This window comes from Camelina sativa, chromosome 9 (genome assembly GCF_030686135.1).
Source record: "Camelina sativa cultivar CO46 ecotype springtype chromosome 9, ASM3068613v1".
NCBI classification, from domain to species: Eukaryota; Viridiplantae; Streptophyta; class Magnoliopsida; order Brassicales; family Brassicaceae; genus Camelina; species Camelina sativa.
The window spans coordinates 39,320,078-39,336,834 of NC_141888.1; the positions used below are offsets into that span (position 1 = coordinate 39,320,078).

The following is a 16,757-nucleotide window of genomic DNA, read 5'->3' on the forward strand; positions in this document are numbered from 1 at the left end:
CAAAATCGGTTTAGCGCATAATGTTAATGTCTCTCCTTAATTGTGGTTATAATTACGTTGTAAGACTTTAGAATCTTGACGAAGATGATATTGAAAAGAATTGGTAGTTTGACTTGTATCAATCGAATATGTGAACTAGCTATAGCTGTGTTGTTGTTTGCTAGTGTGTTCGTTTTCTAAATTATCATTAAAACAACATTTATCGTAAACCTCTTATTAAAGTATTTATAACGTACTCAACTACTCATCCTGGCTTATCGTAACTTAGGTATGGCTTATCATCACGCGGCTCCATTTCCTATATATTGTATCCTGCTATTGTTTCTTATTCCACTAGTACGCGTATAGTCATTGGTCTTGATATGGTCGTTTGACTGCATATCCTCTCAGTTAAACAGCCGTATTTTTACAGTTAGCTAGTAATTGCCACATTCCATTTGATTTACTCAGTTCTCGAGTAAACCAACCATTCCCCAATAACTGACAGATGTTGCTTACCTAGCTGTATTGGAATTTGGACTTATTTCTTAGATTGGTTTTGTTCATACCTAGCTGCATATCCTGCTATTGTTTCTTATTTCTTAGATTCGAGGTCCTAGCCTTTTTAGTTTTTTTTTAAGGGTTTTAAGTAAAATAAATGTTGAAGTGGGGTTACAGACTGGATCGAATCCTTTTAGACGATCCATGGCTGCTATAACATGCGTCAGGATGAAACAAATCAGTTAGCTAGTTACTCTGAATTTTTGGTTAGTGGTGGTTTAGTATACAAAGCTTGAGATAAGATACTCTAATATCTACAGAACATTTGAACGTTGTGGAGTTAGTTATTTAAGAAGAGTAAACGAGTTTACTAGACACATGATCGGATTGGTAGGCTGGCTGAAAACAGATAAAGAAAACATCATGTGCTTGGACGAGTTCCACCGAGGAATTGGCCCAAAATTTCTCCCAACACCCAAAATAACCCATTTAACCAATAGATCTAACAATTTTGAAAAATGAAATTTAAGTTCGAATTCATAAAATAATTAAATAGATCAAATACTCCCATAAAAAAAAAAAAACTTGAATCCAAATCCATTCAGATAACGTCCATTTTGACACCATACAAATAATAATTAACCCAACTAGTTGTCTAGTGAACATATATACTAATTAACCCAACTAGTTGTGTGTAGTGAAGATATGTTGCATGTATGTTTGGTCCCCTAAGATATACATCTCGAGGCCCAAACCCAACCATATCACCTGCCTTATATTTAAGGGCCGACAATGGATGTCGGCAACAAGAATATCTTATTTTGCGAGAGAGGGAGAAGAAGATTCATGTGGTGTAGCTTTCAAAAATACGAGAACTAGACAGTCAGTACACAGACCCGTGATATCGATTATTTTACTCTTTGACAATCAGACAAAAGTGAAAACTACCATCGCATGCCTCTTAGCTCAAATGAAATGTGAAACCTGATCTCGAATTTTTAGCAACTTCTGGAGCCAAAGACCGACGCATCCCAATATGATAAGTTTCACTTCCCCAAGTATTTGGATTTATCTAAAGAAAATTGTACACTAATAATTATTTTAACGTAGGTCCTCTTCTAAAACAAGAATTTATAATTAGAGAGTTTAGAGTCAAGTCAAGTTTGTTTGCTTATTTGATTTTGTTGTTCACCTTATCAATTGTTAAACCGCTAAATAATTTCTTTTGACCATAATTTTATTTTCAGTCACTAGACTATAAAATTCAAATATCTTCACTTTAATCATTATTTTTAAGCAAAAAGAAAACAAACAAACTTACACAATAGAAATCCTTATAAATAAAAAATTGACCATCACATTCCTCATAAAAACATCAAAACACAAGAAACAACAAATAAATCAAAAACAATGTCGACTTATAAAACCAAAACCTTCACTCTCTTCATAGCAACACTACTACTCTCGTCCTGCAACACAGCCGCAAACACCACAAGGCAACCGTTATTCCCAGCGATTCTAATCTTTGGCGATTCAACAGTTGATACAGGAAACAACAACTACCACTCACAAACGATCTTCAAAGCTAGACATCTTCCTTATGGAATTGATCTCCCAAACCACAAACCCAGTGGAAGATTCACAAATGGGAAAATCTTCTCAGACATTATCGCAACAAAACTCAACATCAAACAGTTTGTTCCTCCCTTCTTACAACCAAATCTCTCCGACCAAGATATTGTAACCGGAGTCTGTTTTGCATCAGCTGGTGCGGGTTACGATGACCGTACCAGTCTCTCCACTCAAGCGATTCGTATCTCGGAACAGCCAAAGATGTTCAAGAGTTACATTGTTCGTCTGAAAAGTATCGTAGGAGACAAGAAAGCTATGGAGATCATAAACAATGCCTTGGTGGTTATAAGTGCAGGTCCTAACGATTTTATCTTGAATTATTACGATATTCCTTCTAGGCGTCTAGAGTTCCCTTACATTTCTGGTTACCAAGACTTTGTCCTTAAGAAGCTTGACAACTTCGTGCAGGTAATGCATTAAATTTTTAGGGCTTAGTTTATAGGCTTTAATTAGGGGTCTCTAACCCGTCTGTGCTAATCTTTTACGGTATGTGTGTAGGAGCTTTACAGTTTAGGTTGCCGAAAATTTATGGTTGGGGGTTTACCACCAATGGGTTGTTTACCGATTCAAATGACTGCTAAATTCCACAACGCACGAAGGTTCTGCTTGGAACAAGAGAACCGAGACTCTGTCTTATACAATCAGAAACTTCAGAAGCTATTACCTCAGATCGAAGCATCTCTTAAAGGAAGCAAAATCCTTTACTCCAATGTCTATGACCCAATGATGGACATGATGCAAAACCCTAGCAAATACGGTATATACATACAATCTTCCAGCAACTCACCTTATGAGAACCTTTTCTTGTTCAGCAAGTTACCTCATGTGATAGTATTGAAAACTAATTATACTATATGTTCATTAACGTGGAACTAAAACAGGGTTTAAAGAGACGAAGAGAGGATGTTGTGGAACAGGGCATTTAGAGACGAGCTTCATGTGTAATGCTTTTTCTCCAACGTGTAGAAATCACTCGGAGTTTTTGTTCTTTGACTCGATTCATCCCTCGGAAGCTACCTACAATTATATGGCCAATTTACTGGATACTCAAATCCGTGGATGGCTTGCCTAAGTCCAATGTCATAATTATATGGGCAATATAAATTTTCTGGATATCAACTCACACTACCAAATCAGTTCACTTTTCACTTGTTGAAAAAAATTGAATGGAAATATCAGTTGAGTTAAATCAAAAAAGATCTTCAGGCAATCAAATTAGTAATTTATACATTTTTTTTTCTTTTTGAACACCAATTAGTAATGTATATATATCAGGCCATATATAAAAGAAGAAATAGTTAATAAAAGTAATAGTAAGTCCGTCGTGTTCGTATATTCGTTGTAGCTGTTCCTCATCCATATTGTCATAGCATTTGAAAAGAGAATAGAGCAAAGCCTTTAGGACCCAGCAAAGAATATTCCAAAACACCTGTCTATTCTTAAGAAAATTGCCTTTCAAAGCTACAATCTACCATATATGATGGAAGCAGTAGAACAACCTGGTTCACAACCGGCTCTCAATCCCATCGACCACCATCTTCAAGACTCTGGACAGGGAGATCCGAAACATCATTATAACAAGTTGGAAAACGTTTTAGAAACTTGATGCAGCTCTGGTTGTCACTTGTCATGAACTCACACTTAAAGTGACTTCTCAAATTTGAATCCTTGTTTTTATTTTGCCAAGGTTTCAAAAGCCATAGGCAGTCATTAGAGTGTTGCGGAATTTAAAGTTAAGAGTGTTCAAGGAGGATTTGGACAAATCTATAAATACTTATCCTTTATCTTCAATTTTTCCTTGAAATTAATATGGAAAATTATATTAATATTATTCCTCAAATTATTTGTCTTCCAACATCATAATGGTTTCGTTGACCCTCAAATCCGCATTAATTCACTTCAATTCATTGTTCAACCTCCAAATCCAATATCTCCCCAACAACTCATTGAAAATCTCTTTTTGACTTTCTAAAACCTACATAATAGTCAGCTTTGCTTTAACAACCCCATTCTAAAAGTCTAACCCTCCACTAAGTCAATCATCACAAATAATAACTAGATTAAATAGAGTAATGGTAACAAATTACAAACCATATCATTGAGTAAGTAACTAAAAATTCACATTTATATGATCAACTACTTTGCTAAACATCATTTTTTTACATGACACCATTCAAAATATATGAAACGAGGATTTAAGAAGAAGAAAAAAATACAAATATTTTGTAGTAAGAATTTTTCTGTCATTCTCTTTCTCGGTGGTAGTAAGATTAAAAATCCATTCAAAAGACTAAAACAAATCTAAAAACTAATGTTGTTTAGGAAAAAAAAAAAATTACAAAACCAACCCCTCTATTTTCTCAAAATATTACAAAATCTACCAAACTAAGAATTTCTTCAAGCCGAACCAAATACCAAACCGCTCACGCTAGGAGAAGTCATCATATTCTCATGCATCATCGCTGACTGGTTGTGGCGATGCTCTCCTTCGTAAGTCACAATCAGCATCGTCGAATCATCCAATGCTCGTTCCACGTGTTTCCTCGCTGGACATCCTCTAAATGTACTACACTTGTAATAACCCCTGAAACCAACAAAAACAACCGTTAGATCTCATCTCACTTAAGTCAAACAAATCAAACGGTGGATATAGCGACGATGGTGTACGAAAGTTACCGTGGATGTGGTGAGCCTTTGATCGGTTTTTGTCCGTACTTCCTCCATGAATACTCGTCCGGTGGTATATCGGCGATCTTTGCACTTATCGCCGGTACTCTCACGGTTCTCTTCATCCGATTTTTCCGGCTATTAAATCAAAATAACAAATAATCGTAATTAGTTAAAAATCACTTATTAACAACGTGCATCAGGTTTAATGTTTAAAGTCAGAAGTCAAACAAAGACTTTTATAACTTAAAGCTTCGTTTACAGTTACATAAAACGACAGCACCACTAACTAGTCATTGTCAGGCGTGCTTTTGGGTTTAAGTTACTGTCGTTGACTTTTACTAAGTACGTTGACCAATTGGTTTTAGACCGTACCAAACCGGTTTAAGAAGTATCAAACCAAATCAATTACTACTAGTCTACTAGGCTAGTTAAGCAAATGATTAATTTAGACCGTACCGAACCGGTGAAGGAAGTAATAAACCAAATCAATTAAACTACTACAGTACTAGGCGAGTCAAACCAATCATTAGTTTATTACTTTATTGTGGAGACGTAACAATACCTTTTCTTGCAGTGGCACTTGCCGTTGCCGTTGCCGGAGCCAGAGATCTTGCCGGAAAAGTCCTCGGAGTGATCATGTTCAAAGCATCTCTTTCTATAAGGAAGACCAGAAAGAGGCGGTTTCGCTGAGGAAGGCAATGGAGCCGCCGGAGCGAGAAAGATCGAAGATCCTTTAGAGACGCTTCCGTCACCGGTGATAGCGGAAGACATGAAAGAAGAGTTATTAGATGATACGCTAAAGCTCTCCTTAGCGAACTCAACCACCTCCGAGCTCTTTGTTTTAGCGCCAAACACGCTTGGTCTAGTGAAATCTAACGTCACGCTTTGTTGATGTGACTGAACGAAACTAACTGGAGCAGAGATCTGAATCGGAACCGGAGAAAGAGGCGTTATTTTGGCCGGTGGAGGAGGAGGAGGAGCGGAGGAAGATGAAGGGGGAGGAGGAGGAGGGGAATGAACCGGACCACGTCTAAACCGAGCGTGACCGGTACGGTCAAGAAGAGAGATGACTTTCTTGAACTTAGAAACGGTGAAATCAGTGATTTCGGAACAGTCGACGTTACGTTCTTCAGAACGGTTAGAGAGGACACGGATCAAGTGTTCCATGCTTTGTAAGCCTTGTGAAGCAGCTTCTTGTATAGCTGTTTGATCTTCCATCTTCGGTATACGCAAGATATCAACGGTCATGATGAGACAATATTGAAGATCTGAATGTGAAGTTTTGTTTTGTTTTTGTTTTCGATGAATGAAAGAAAGAAAGAGAACGAAAGTGTAATGGGAGAAGAGAGAATGGCGTGATATATGGGGTTATTGGGTGTGACCGGGTGACCGGTTGAGTAGGTCTACATGGTGGAGTTTTAGTCAAATCGTTGTTTTCTTTTTTATTTTTGATCTAACGGTTGAGATTAAGTTGAAGACTTCTATGGAATAAAGCAATCAAAGTTTGGTCTCCTTGTTGTGTTTTTGAGGTGTGTAGGGTCCTCTTTTTGTGTAAAGCAAGAATTTTATAAATCGTGTCTTTAAAATAAAGGAATCGTTGTGCGTAAACTTGAATTTGGAAAATATATGTTCAAAGGAAATTACAAAAAAAAAAAAAAGTCAAATAAAAAACGTTAAAGTGACTGTTTATAAGAAAAATTATACTCTTTTTTCTCATATCTATTTTTACTTTTATCAGCTATGTTTATGTCTTCAAGTTCAAGTCAACATATCTAAAATTAAAGGTGATGAATTGTTTTTTTATTTGTATGAACAATGGGGTTGATTTTAGCTGTGACAGAAAAAAATAAATATAAGTATCAACTACTAGTTGTGAAATAATATTAGAATGGAGATTTTGACTTTTTTTTATTTTGTATTTTATTTAGTTTTGAATTCAGACAAGGTTTTAGGCGTTATTCATGTTTTTTATTTTTAAGTTTTGTTTTTGTATACTTTTATTGTCAAATCAACACATACAACTTGTCAAATATTATATGCACACACATACAAAACAATCGTGTTTGCAGCATGCTATATTATTTCAATGTGTTTCTAGAATTATTACTATTTGAAGTGCATTGACAAAAATAAATATATGAACAATATGCATGTTAGAAGTGTTCACATATCATATATATATAATAAACATTTGACTCGGACTTCCTTTTGTATCCAAATACATTTGTTCAACTACAATATATAATAAGTAATTAGAAAATTTGCATAGGTGTTTACTAATTTTACATCTAACCTCATATCATAGGCTTCTAGAAAACGTCTTGACTGAGAAATTAGTAAAGGAAAAACAAATCCTTTCTTGACTTTTAATTTACCTAATTAATAATCTACACAAAAATTGTGGAATAATTAAGAATCACTAATGGAGATTAAAGGTAGTATAGTAACAGCGACAATCGTTGACTATATCTTATTAGTATAGTCTACAAGTCTCTAGTTGAGAACAGCAATCAAAGAATAACGACAAAGTAGGAAAACAAAAGCTGACTATTTTATTTTTTTTAGAAAAAAACAAATCAAAATAAAAGTGATCACATGGACCCAATTCTTTTTTTTTAAACACACAGAAGTATTGACCACCTCGGTAACCGGGTGATTCCGGTTAAGTATTATCTGGACCGTTGATTACCAAAAGTTTGATCCAACGGTGGATCTGTGAACTGTGGAGTTGACTCTTTGCTATATTATTATTCTCTTTTAACTTTTTTTGTTTTTTGTTTTTGAGAACCTAAACAAAACACTCTACCACGTTCCGACACGTGACATTTTTGGCTGACTCATAAAGCTTTTTTTTAAAAAAAATTGGAACCAATACAATTGAATTAGGAGTGGAGGAAATTAAAATGATTATAAAAGAGCAAATTTGAAGCTTTATTCCATTTTTTTTTTTTTTTTTCACAAAAGTGTCTTTTATTGATTGAAGCCTAATAGGCCAACATTACAAGCCAAAAAAACCAAGTCTACAATACAAACCCAATAAAACAAAAATCCAATAAGATAACCCTTAGATATGGCAAGCTCAAATACAGCACATAACACGTGGCTATTGGAGAACATGTAAAAAGACACGTGGAAAGACGAGAGGGTGGAAATCTCCAATCTCCGGCAGTTGCTGTGTCGCCGGAAAGCAACTATTCCAGCCGAAATCGCCGGAAAACTGACTGCTCGACCGATCTCACTCTTTGCCCAAAGATTTAAAGGCAAGATCCCAGTTTAGATTGATGAGAATAAGACTCCACTTAGCACAATCTGAAAATCTTCTTCATCTTCGAATAAGCTTTTCAATCTTTAAGGTTTTTTTTCTTAAAAGCTTCCGCCATTGAACCTGCAAAACAAACAAACTACCTCTATCCAACCAGTGTCGGCATATGAATTATACCATCAATTGCTTTAATTGCTTCTAAATCATCCCAAAGAACCAAGAGAGACACCAATCCACAACTCCCAACCAAATCGAGCCCCTTAAACAAGGGAGGACTAGCGAATTACAAACTCAGATTAAAGGAGATATATGCAATTAAAACTAATTGAAACCGATACACAATTGAAATCCAAGGAGAGAAACAAAAAAAAAAACTAAATCCGGAAAAAACCGGATCCAAAAGTAGCGGAATATCGCCCAAGAAATGAGCGGTAAAATCACTAGAGAAAAGCCAGCCATCAACGCTAAAGAAGCCGTTCGATGCCGGAGTACAGAGCCGACCACCGGTGTTGATGAAACCATGCTTATAAAAATGTTATGTCTATTGTTACTGATTACTAAAACAGAAAAAATTAACATTGCATCAATGCTTTCTTGTTGTTTCTAGTCTTCTTGGTTTATGTTTTAATTATGTCATTTTTAAATATGTATATGTATATTACGTGTTATGTGTGCAAAACAGACCTCAAGAATGTGTATTTGAAACATTTTTAAGCATTTGTCAACGGAATGCATTATAAATTGGCGACATGGGAATCCGTTGACCTAACCGACTAATATATGATTGTCGTGCACGTCTGCTTATATTTTTTAAACCATTTTTATTGTTTTCATTTCTGATTTTATAAACTTTTACATCCCTTTTTTTTTATTTCTTTTTGAAAACGGTTTTTGACGTCCTCTCAAGAATTTATAAAATTAAATCTAAGATTACAAAAAAAAATGTATCTGCTATAGTTTCATAGTAAATAAACATAAATACATACTTAAAAATGTTCTAAGCGTTTATTTTTCTGTAGAAGGGTTACAAAAATAAAATTCCGATATACTGTATTAACCAAACCAGTGGAAAGAAATACTGGCGTATTTGAATCGTTTTGTTTTCAGGTAAAGAGACACATGTTGCCATGTTGGTTAATTTGCATGTTGTATTGTAGTATTGCATTTATCAATTAATACGGTTCAAACGAAGCTTCATTTTCTTTTTTTCTTAAATTATACGTGTTCCAACCACTATGTGTTTTTATAATGGTATATATACGGGCTATATTAAATAGTATACTATATGTCGAGTTGAAAGTTTAATTATTAGTTAGTGGATGAAAGAAAAATGTAGATATTTCTTTAATACTAAACAATATAGAAGCCATTAACCATGATGATGTATGATAATTATTGCTATTCATTCGAGAAGAATTGGCTTTATTCATGCCAAAGATACGGCAAAAAAGATTTGGTCTTACTTTAAGCTTGTAGAAGTCAATGTAAGTTATGTAACAAACCTACCTCTACGAGATAAATTATTTATTTACATCTACGAGCGAGATAAGTAACAGTTTGCGTTTTAATGTTATCAACTGTTACTATATGGATATATACACTCATAGACCATCTTGAAAGTTTTAAAAATTATAGAGTAACTTCGTAAAGACTCATGAAAGTTATTAAAATTGGTTCAACTATTTCTATAATTTTTTTTGTTATTAAAGTTACTAAAGTTATTAAAGTTATTAAAGTTTTGTGTTAGTACTTAGTACCGTCGTTATGTCACCACACTGATTCAGACCTTTATACTGTAAGTTATTGATTAAAAAAAAAAAAAATTGAACCCTAAAAAGTTGAAAGCTTAGATAACAATGTTAGATTTTATAATTACTTTAATAATATGTATAATTTATTTAATATTAATTGAACAATTATGCATCATATCTTCCATTTTTTTTTCTATGTTTGAACATATAAATATGTATCATGTAATCTATTTAATCTGTACTTATTCCATGCTAATAACATTTATTTATCTGATAATTTGGATATGTTTAATCCACACCATCTTTTCCGTTTACACCATTCAAATCAGTAATTGAATCAATTTGTTGGCACGTGAAAGTAAAAGGGTATTCATCTGGTTACTTGACTTTTCTTGCAAAATGAACTTAAAATAATGCCCCAAGCCACTGGTCGTATCACGTAAGATGATTTGGTTGAGGATTTGATTCTTTTGGTTCGACCAATACATAAAACATTCACCATTTCTTTATATTTGTCATTCTTATCTGCACACAATATCATATTTCCTTCAAATCCACACCTAACTTATCTTATCGTGGCTTTAACAAATAACAAACTAATAATATTGTCAGTGCCAAATAATATATATCATCTAGTATTATTGTGTCATATGCCATCTGAGTCAACCCGTTCTACTTGGGGGGTTGTTTGTTTTATCCGAGGATCAAGTTTTGAAACTAAGATTAATGTTTACTATTGCTATTTTGCACCAGGAATTCTAGAAACTGTCTTTTTCTCCTTTTTGGGTCAAGGGAAGAGTTACAAAGAGGAACATGACTCTTATCATTTCGTTTAATTGGATTTTTTTTAGTTGTATTTTCATTTTGTATAATAAAAATTGTTTTCTTGTTTTTTTTAATAAAATTATATTAGAAAGTCACAAATTATTGTGTGGCTAGTTCAGCATATAGTCATGGAATTTTGGTTGTAGCCGTAAAAAAATACTTTCGACTATGTTTCAAAGTTTTTAAGGTAAGATGACTATTTTGAAGTTGTTTGTAAAAGTGAGACTGATGATCTCTCGTCCAGTATTCTTCACGCATAATCAAACTTTGATGAGTTTGTGTATTTATATTTGTATCACTTTGCATGCTCTAGTGCTCTAGCTAACACATTGTCTCGCACAGTGGGTATATCTAATGATGCTTATCTCAGTTGTAAGCATTTGATTTGAAAATGAAAAAATTATTTGACAAAAAAAGATACATACAAAAAAAGATACTTTTTACTTAGTAACATAGTCACTTAATTAAAAGAATATGTATTAGTAACTAATATTTAATATCTTGGTCTACGTTCTGATTAGGCAGTATAGAGCTTCCGTCCACTTCCATGGCCGAGCTGAGGACTCTTTTACATGGTTGATTCATGGCCATCCAGCTGGAAACTATTCCTCCAGCAAAACGTGGGAGGTTTTAAGACCAAGAGATGTTGAAAAAGAGTGGGCTAAGCTGGTTCTGGTTTAAAGGTGCTACGCCAAAGCAGACCTTCAATTTTTGGATTGCAAATCTGGACAGGCTACCAACTATGTCTCGTCTCGCCTCATGGGGTAAACTGTTGCTTGTGCTCTATGGCAATCGAAACAAGAGATCACCTTTTTCTGCATGCAGTGCCATTTCGCAAAGGTCATCTGGAACTCAGTTATGCAGCGGCTTAGGCTGCTTTGTGTTTTATTCAGCGACTGGTCTTCGCTCCCAAGCTGGACAAAGGCAAGCTCTCCTTCTTCCCCTTCTGTTTTGCGACTGCTCCTAGCTCAAGGGATAGTCTACAACATTTGGAGGTAGAGGAACAATCTTATTCTTCACAACCAAGTCACCATGTCATCACAAACCATCTTCAAGCAGATAGACCGTCAAATCAAAAACTATATCACCGCAAGGAGCAACATGAAGCCTTCCGTAACTTGATGCCTCTTTGGATTTAACCCAGTGGTCACCTTAATTTTCCTTCTGTAGGAAACTTTTTGTAAGTGTTCTTTTGATTTTTTTATCTTTTTTTAGGGCAAAGAACACACTTCCGGCCTCATTTCGTTGTAACACCAAACATTTCATATATGATATTAACCTTTTAGCAAAAAATAATATGTAATATCTTATCTATTACCCTAAAGCTATTGCGTCAAAATTGATGTATATATATATATATATAAAGCCTGCTAGATAGTAATCTTGATCATTGAATATATATATATATATGTATGCTTTCCACGAATGTGAAGCTCCAATTTATTTGTTGCCACCTATGGAAAATACAGCATTTGATGCTAAGAACGAGGTCACATATGATGTTTATGAGAATTGAGCTCCTCTTCGATTATATATTTCCCTAACTGGGAAACGTTAACTTTCGATATCTGCTTTAACAAAAAAAAAATGAGTAGAATAGTCACTATGTTATGTATGATGTTTTCTAAAGATCATCAATAAAAAAACAAAACCCATACCTCTTTTCTTAAGTCATTTAAGGTGGTGGTGGCATGAAATTTTTGTAGTCGTTTTAACGAGCTAAATTTATTGAATTTTTTTTGACTCAGTAAAGATGTTGGGCGTGCGCATGGGCCTCTGTTGGAAAGAAAGAGTGCGGCTTTACATGCATAACATTATTAGACAAGATTAAAAGATGTTGGCACATGATGGAGCCAAAATGTACAAATTCTTTAACACGATTTCTTGAAAAGTTTACTTATTCAAAGATTTTTCAGTAGTCGGCTTTGTTTTGTCTCATATAGAGATGTTCTCCGTTTGTTTGGTTGACGAATAATTTGACCCTCAGAAAGAGTGGGGACTCGGTCATCACTCATCTATGAGTACCAATAGATAAAAATAATTTGATTGAGTGATATAAATAAATAAGGTGTTATATTTGTTTATAGATATTTGATTTAAAAGAAATTTGAAAATAAAAATATTGTTTAGCTAACGAAACTAGAACCAAACTGAACTAAACCGGTGTCAAAGTAACCAAACCAAAACATAGGAAGAGCCACTTGGTCGGAACCAAACTATCTTCAAAGATAAACTTAAGACGTGGCGATGTGGCAACCTAATCTATAAGATGAGGTCAAAGATTTCTCTCCATTTCTATCATAGTTTTTGGATTGATATACACTTATTTTCACACTGTCATATGCTAAGATATTCAGATTATCTTCCGTTTTTGAGACAATTTCTATGTTCTCGCTGATTCACATTTACTACGACACATGTGAAAGTTTTATTCAACACGTCTCTCTCCGCTTACTAGGTTAAAAAATAATATATAGAGAAGCTAACAGCCTCTGTCAGGTTTAAGCCAGTCGATCAAATTACAAACACATCTCTTCTTTCGAAACTCTCAAACACATTTCTCTTAACAATGGATTCAATTCAACAAGACATGTTCTCTTGTCTTCCCGACGTTCTTTTGATTGTGATAATCTCTTTCTTGCCGTTTAGGGATTGTGTACGCACCAGTGTTCTCTCCAGGAGGTGGAGGTATCTCTGCCATGAGACCAAAAACCTTTCTTTTAAGGAATCCGACTACGTGAGTAGTTCAATCACTGATGATGAGGTTGCAAGATATGACGCTAGGGTTTCCTTTTTCCGTTTCATTGATTCATGGATCTCTAGAATTCCTGATCAAGTCGTGGAAAGTTTTGAGATCTGTTTCTCTAATCCGGTGGGTTTCGCGACTTCCATCGAGGCTCTGATCGAATTCGCGGTCTCCAAGGGAGTGAAGAAGTTAGTTATTGATTTGTCAAACCCTGCGTGGAGAAGCTACAATGATGTATCATATCTTCATTTTGTTGTTACATTGCCAGCAAGTGTTTACAGTCTAACAACCCTCGAGACACTAAAAATTTACGGGTGCGAATTTGATCCTTCAAAATTCACAAACAAGGGATCGTTAAGAAGACTCTTTTTCGGTTGGATGAGACTTGCAAAGCTCGACTCTTTGCTATCCAAATATCCTTCCCTCCATAGTCTAAGTATCAAACAATGTTGGGGTTTGGATATCACATCGATAGCCGGGCAGTTAAGAGAGATAGACGTTGAGAATTCCGACTTCAATTACATGCAGTGTGCCTTTAACTTGCCTAATATATACAGCTTGAAGTACGCAGGCCAAATTAATGCCTTGTACTTCGACATGAAAACGATCATAGAATATGTATATTTAGATTTTGAGGTAGAGGGCGTGTATGAGGAACCAAGTGAGGCAACACGAATAAACGGTGCAATTATTTCTGGTTATCTCAAGGATCTACCAGAAACTCGCACTATAACTGTCTGTCCTTATCTCCTTCAGGTATATTTAAATGTTTACATCTTTAGATTAGTTTTTGATAGTAATTAGTTATAAGTTCATTTAAGGGTTCTTCGAATATTTGAAATTTTGTGATTGCGATATATGGTAGTAGACTATAGCTGTTGTTGTCTAGTGAAGAGAAATTATGTTGCAGATGTAGTTACGGTAAAATACTAAAATAGATTATAAAAAATATCAGCTTAAGCGTGTATTTATTGTTAGATCAAAACAACCGTTTTCTCAGATAAATTTTTGCGATTTGAACAAAACAATTATTCCATTTTTGTTAATTAATTTAGTCTATTTAGGTCATTTGGAAAAAGATGATATATTTGAACAATTTATTCACTAATAGCTAGTCACCTAGTGAATAAAGATCATGTTTATTGCTTTAGCCCTACTATGAAAATTCCTGACACAATATGTTTTAGGCTATTACATTAAATTGTTTTATATAGATGTTGTTTGATGTATTGTTGATATTTTAATATGTGTTTCTTTTTCTTATGGAAGGCTATTCCAGAATGTGACAATCCAGATTGTTTGCTCGAGCCTATGGAAACACAACATTTGGTGTTGAGGACGAAGATGCATACGAAAGAGTTCAACGGAATTAGGATTCTTTTGGAAAATTGCCCTAAGTTGGAGAGTCTAACTTTTGATATTCTTCCTCCACACCCTTTACCGCCGGTAAGATTTCTATATAAAAATAAAATAAACCGATAATTAAAGAGTTACGTTTTTTATTTAATATAGAGCATGATTTTCATTAATTATTTTGTAGAGAACTTTGTCATAGTGTGGCATCGATCCACGTACATATTGGATGGAAAACAGAACATATACTTGTCTAATGAAGACACTAAAGGTCGTGGTGGTTAGGAATTTTGGTGGTAGTTTTAATGAGCTAAATATATTGAGATATTTGATTCGATGCGGCAGTGAGCCTAGACCTGTGTTGGAAAGAGTAGAATTGTACGTGTCGAATGGGATGGATAAGAGTCAAGTGATGGCAGTACGTGCTAAAGCAGAGATGTTACAAAGAATTTCGAAGCATGTTCAGATTCTTTGTGCATAATGCTTGACAAGTTGAGCTTTTCAAGATTTGTTCAGTAATGGTGGATTTTGTTTGCTTGTTTAGTGATTGTTTTTGAGTTTTATTTATCAACATTGAGGAAGTGAATCTTCCATAGCTTGGTTTATTTGATTTGTGTTTAAGAGCCTCGGAGAATGAGGAAAAATATTAATAATAAATGTTTTGAAAATATTTCAAACTAAAACTGATCTTTTTTTTTTGTGTGCACCAAGAATTTTCATTTAAATCAAACGGTTACAAAGAGGAAATCGCACTCGGACATGCCCAAAGTGCAAACAAAGTGGCTAAACGCCAAAACTGCTACAAACTCCATACAAGAAAGCCAAAAGCTGTAGATAAAAGGATAGGCAAGAGCAAACCTAACACTCAAGACAACAACATCAACAAGGAGACCTCCAACCTTGACAACATTAGAGACAATAAGCGAAAGGGCATCTTGTGGAACAATGAGCAGCAGAAGCGCTCCAAAGTTCAAGCTTGAAACTGCCACTTGGGCAGAGAAAGCAATTCTGGGATTGGTTGTAAATGCAATGGAGACAAAGCCCCAAAATACTAAACCGTTGATAAGACCATAAGGCAAAGCCTCATAAGAACATTCATCACATAAGAGGGTTAAACGAGAAACCCCAAAGCAATGACCCACCCGCCAAAACAAAGCGGAAGGGATAGGTGGCTGAAAAAGGACAACCAGAATGACCTGCATGCCATCACCAATGCCTCTAGGCTGAAGACAACCAACAGAGGCTGAGAGACATCCGGCGAGCAGACACCGCCAAATTTGGGCGGAGTCCGAACCAACAAAAGAGATTCTAGACTGAAAGTAGACTGTACCTGACGGAGAAGTATCCAATGCAGGCAAGAGAGATCAGGAGAAGCATCCGATGCCCTGTTGGAAGGGGAAGCTGAGGAAACCGCGGGGAAATTCATCACGGCAGCACTTGCCTGAAGGAACGGCAAAGAACTCAACACTTGACACCATTAGATTCGACTGGATCTTTGGGATGGCCGGAGAGGCGGAGATGAGATCGATGTATGAACTGCGAGATAGGGGACCCGATAGACCAAAAGACTGAACCCTCAAGATAGGAGCAGTTGAAGACATTGCTAGAAGATGGAAGACAACAGATCGAGAGAGGAAGGTTCTCCGAAATCTCACCGACGAGATCTCAGATCCAGACTCGAGCGGGGTAGCAGAACCAACCAAAGACATCGCCAGGAGGAGACGAGCAGCCAAAAGGGAGAGAAGGGTTCTCCAGTGAAGCAGAACGGCAGCGACGTAAAGACGCGACCAGTTACGGCGGAAGTAGCGCCGGTAACAGAACCGGAAATACGGTTCGAACAAGCAAAGAAACTGAAAGGAGATTGGATTTGCCGGGAGATGAACGAAATAGCAGAGGGAGGACAGGATCCGACGCCGGCGAGCCATGGCAACGCCGACGCCGGAAGGAAGAGACTCCCGTGGCGGCTAGGGCGAACACACTCGAGGAGAGAGCTTTTCAAACTAATTAGTTCAATTAACTAAAACTGATCTATATTATG

The 16,757-nt window shown here is 35.6% G+C and overlaps 3 protein-coding genes across 4 annotated transcripts; 2 read left to right on the forward strand and 1 right to left on the reverse strand.

The window, feature by feature from the left end:
- Positions 1-1,860: 1,860 nt before the first annotated feature.
- On the forward strand, positions 1,861-3,224 carry LOC104713905 (GDSL esterase/lipase At2g24560). Its single transcript, XM_010431136.3, has 3 exons — positions 1,861-2,520; positions 2,611-2,869; positions 2,994-3,224. The coding sequence occupies exons 1-3, from the start codon at positions 1,891-1,893 to the stop codon at positions 3,182-3,184; spliced, it is 1,080 nt and encodes a 359-aa protein (XP_010429438.1). The 5' UTR covers positions 1,861-1,890; the 3' UTR covers positions 3,185-3,224.
- Positions 3,225-4,333: 1,109 nt separating this feature from the next.
- On the reverse strand, positions 4,334-6,169 carry LOC104713906 (putative WRKY transcription factor 17). Of its 2 annotated transcripts, XM_010431137.3 has the most exons (3): positions 5,345-6,169; positions 4,789-4,917; positions 4,334-4,696 (listed from the first exon to the last, which is right to left on the reverse strand). In XM_010431137.3, the coding sequence occupies exons 1-3, from the start codon at positions 6,028-6,030 to the stop codon at positions 4,510-4,512; spliced, it is 1,002 nt and encodes a 333-aa protein (XP_010429439.1). In that variant the 5' UTR covers positions 6,031-6,169; the 3' UTR covers positions 4,334-4,509. The 2 variants fall into 2 exon arrangements, with proteins under 2 accessions (XP_010429439.1, XP_087323648.1); XM_087467522.1 differs by lacking the exon at positions 4,334-4,696 and having other exon boundaries at positions 4,785-4,917; positions 5,345-6,125.
- A 6,838-nt stretch (positions 6,170-13,007) lies between these two features.
- On the forward strand, positions 13,008-16,721 carry LOC104713907 (putative F-box/LRR-repeat protein At5g54820). Its single transcript, XM_019229574.2, has 3 exons — positions 13,008-14,122; positions 14,636-14,812; positions 14,907-16,721. Exons 1-3 carry the CDS (start codon positions 13,190-13,192, stop codon positions 14,919-14,921), a joined length of 1,125 nt encoding a protein of 374 aa, XP_019085119.1. The 5' UTR covers positions 13,008-13,189; the 3' UTR covers positions 14,922-16,721.
- The last annotated feature ends 36 nt before the right edge of the window (positions 16,722-16,757 follow it).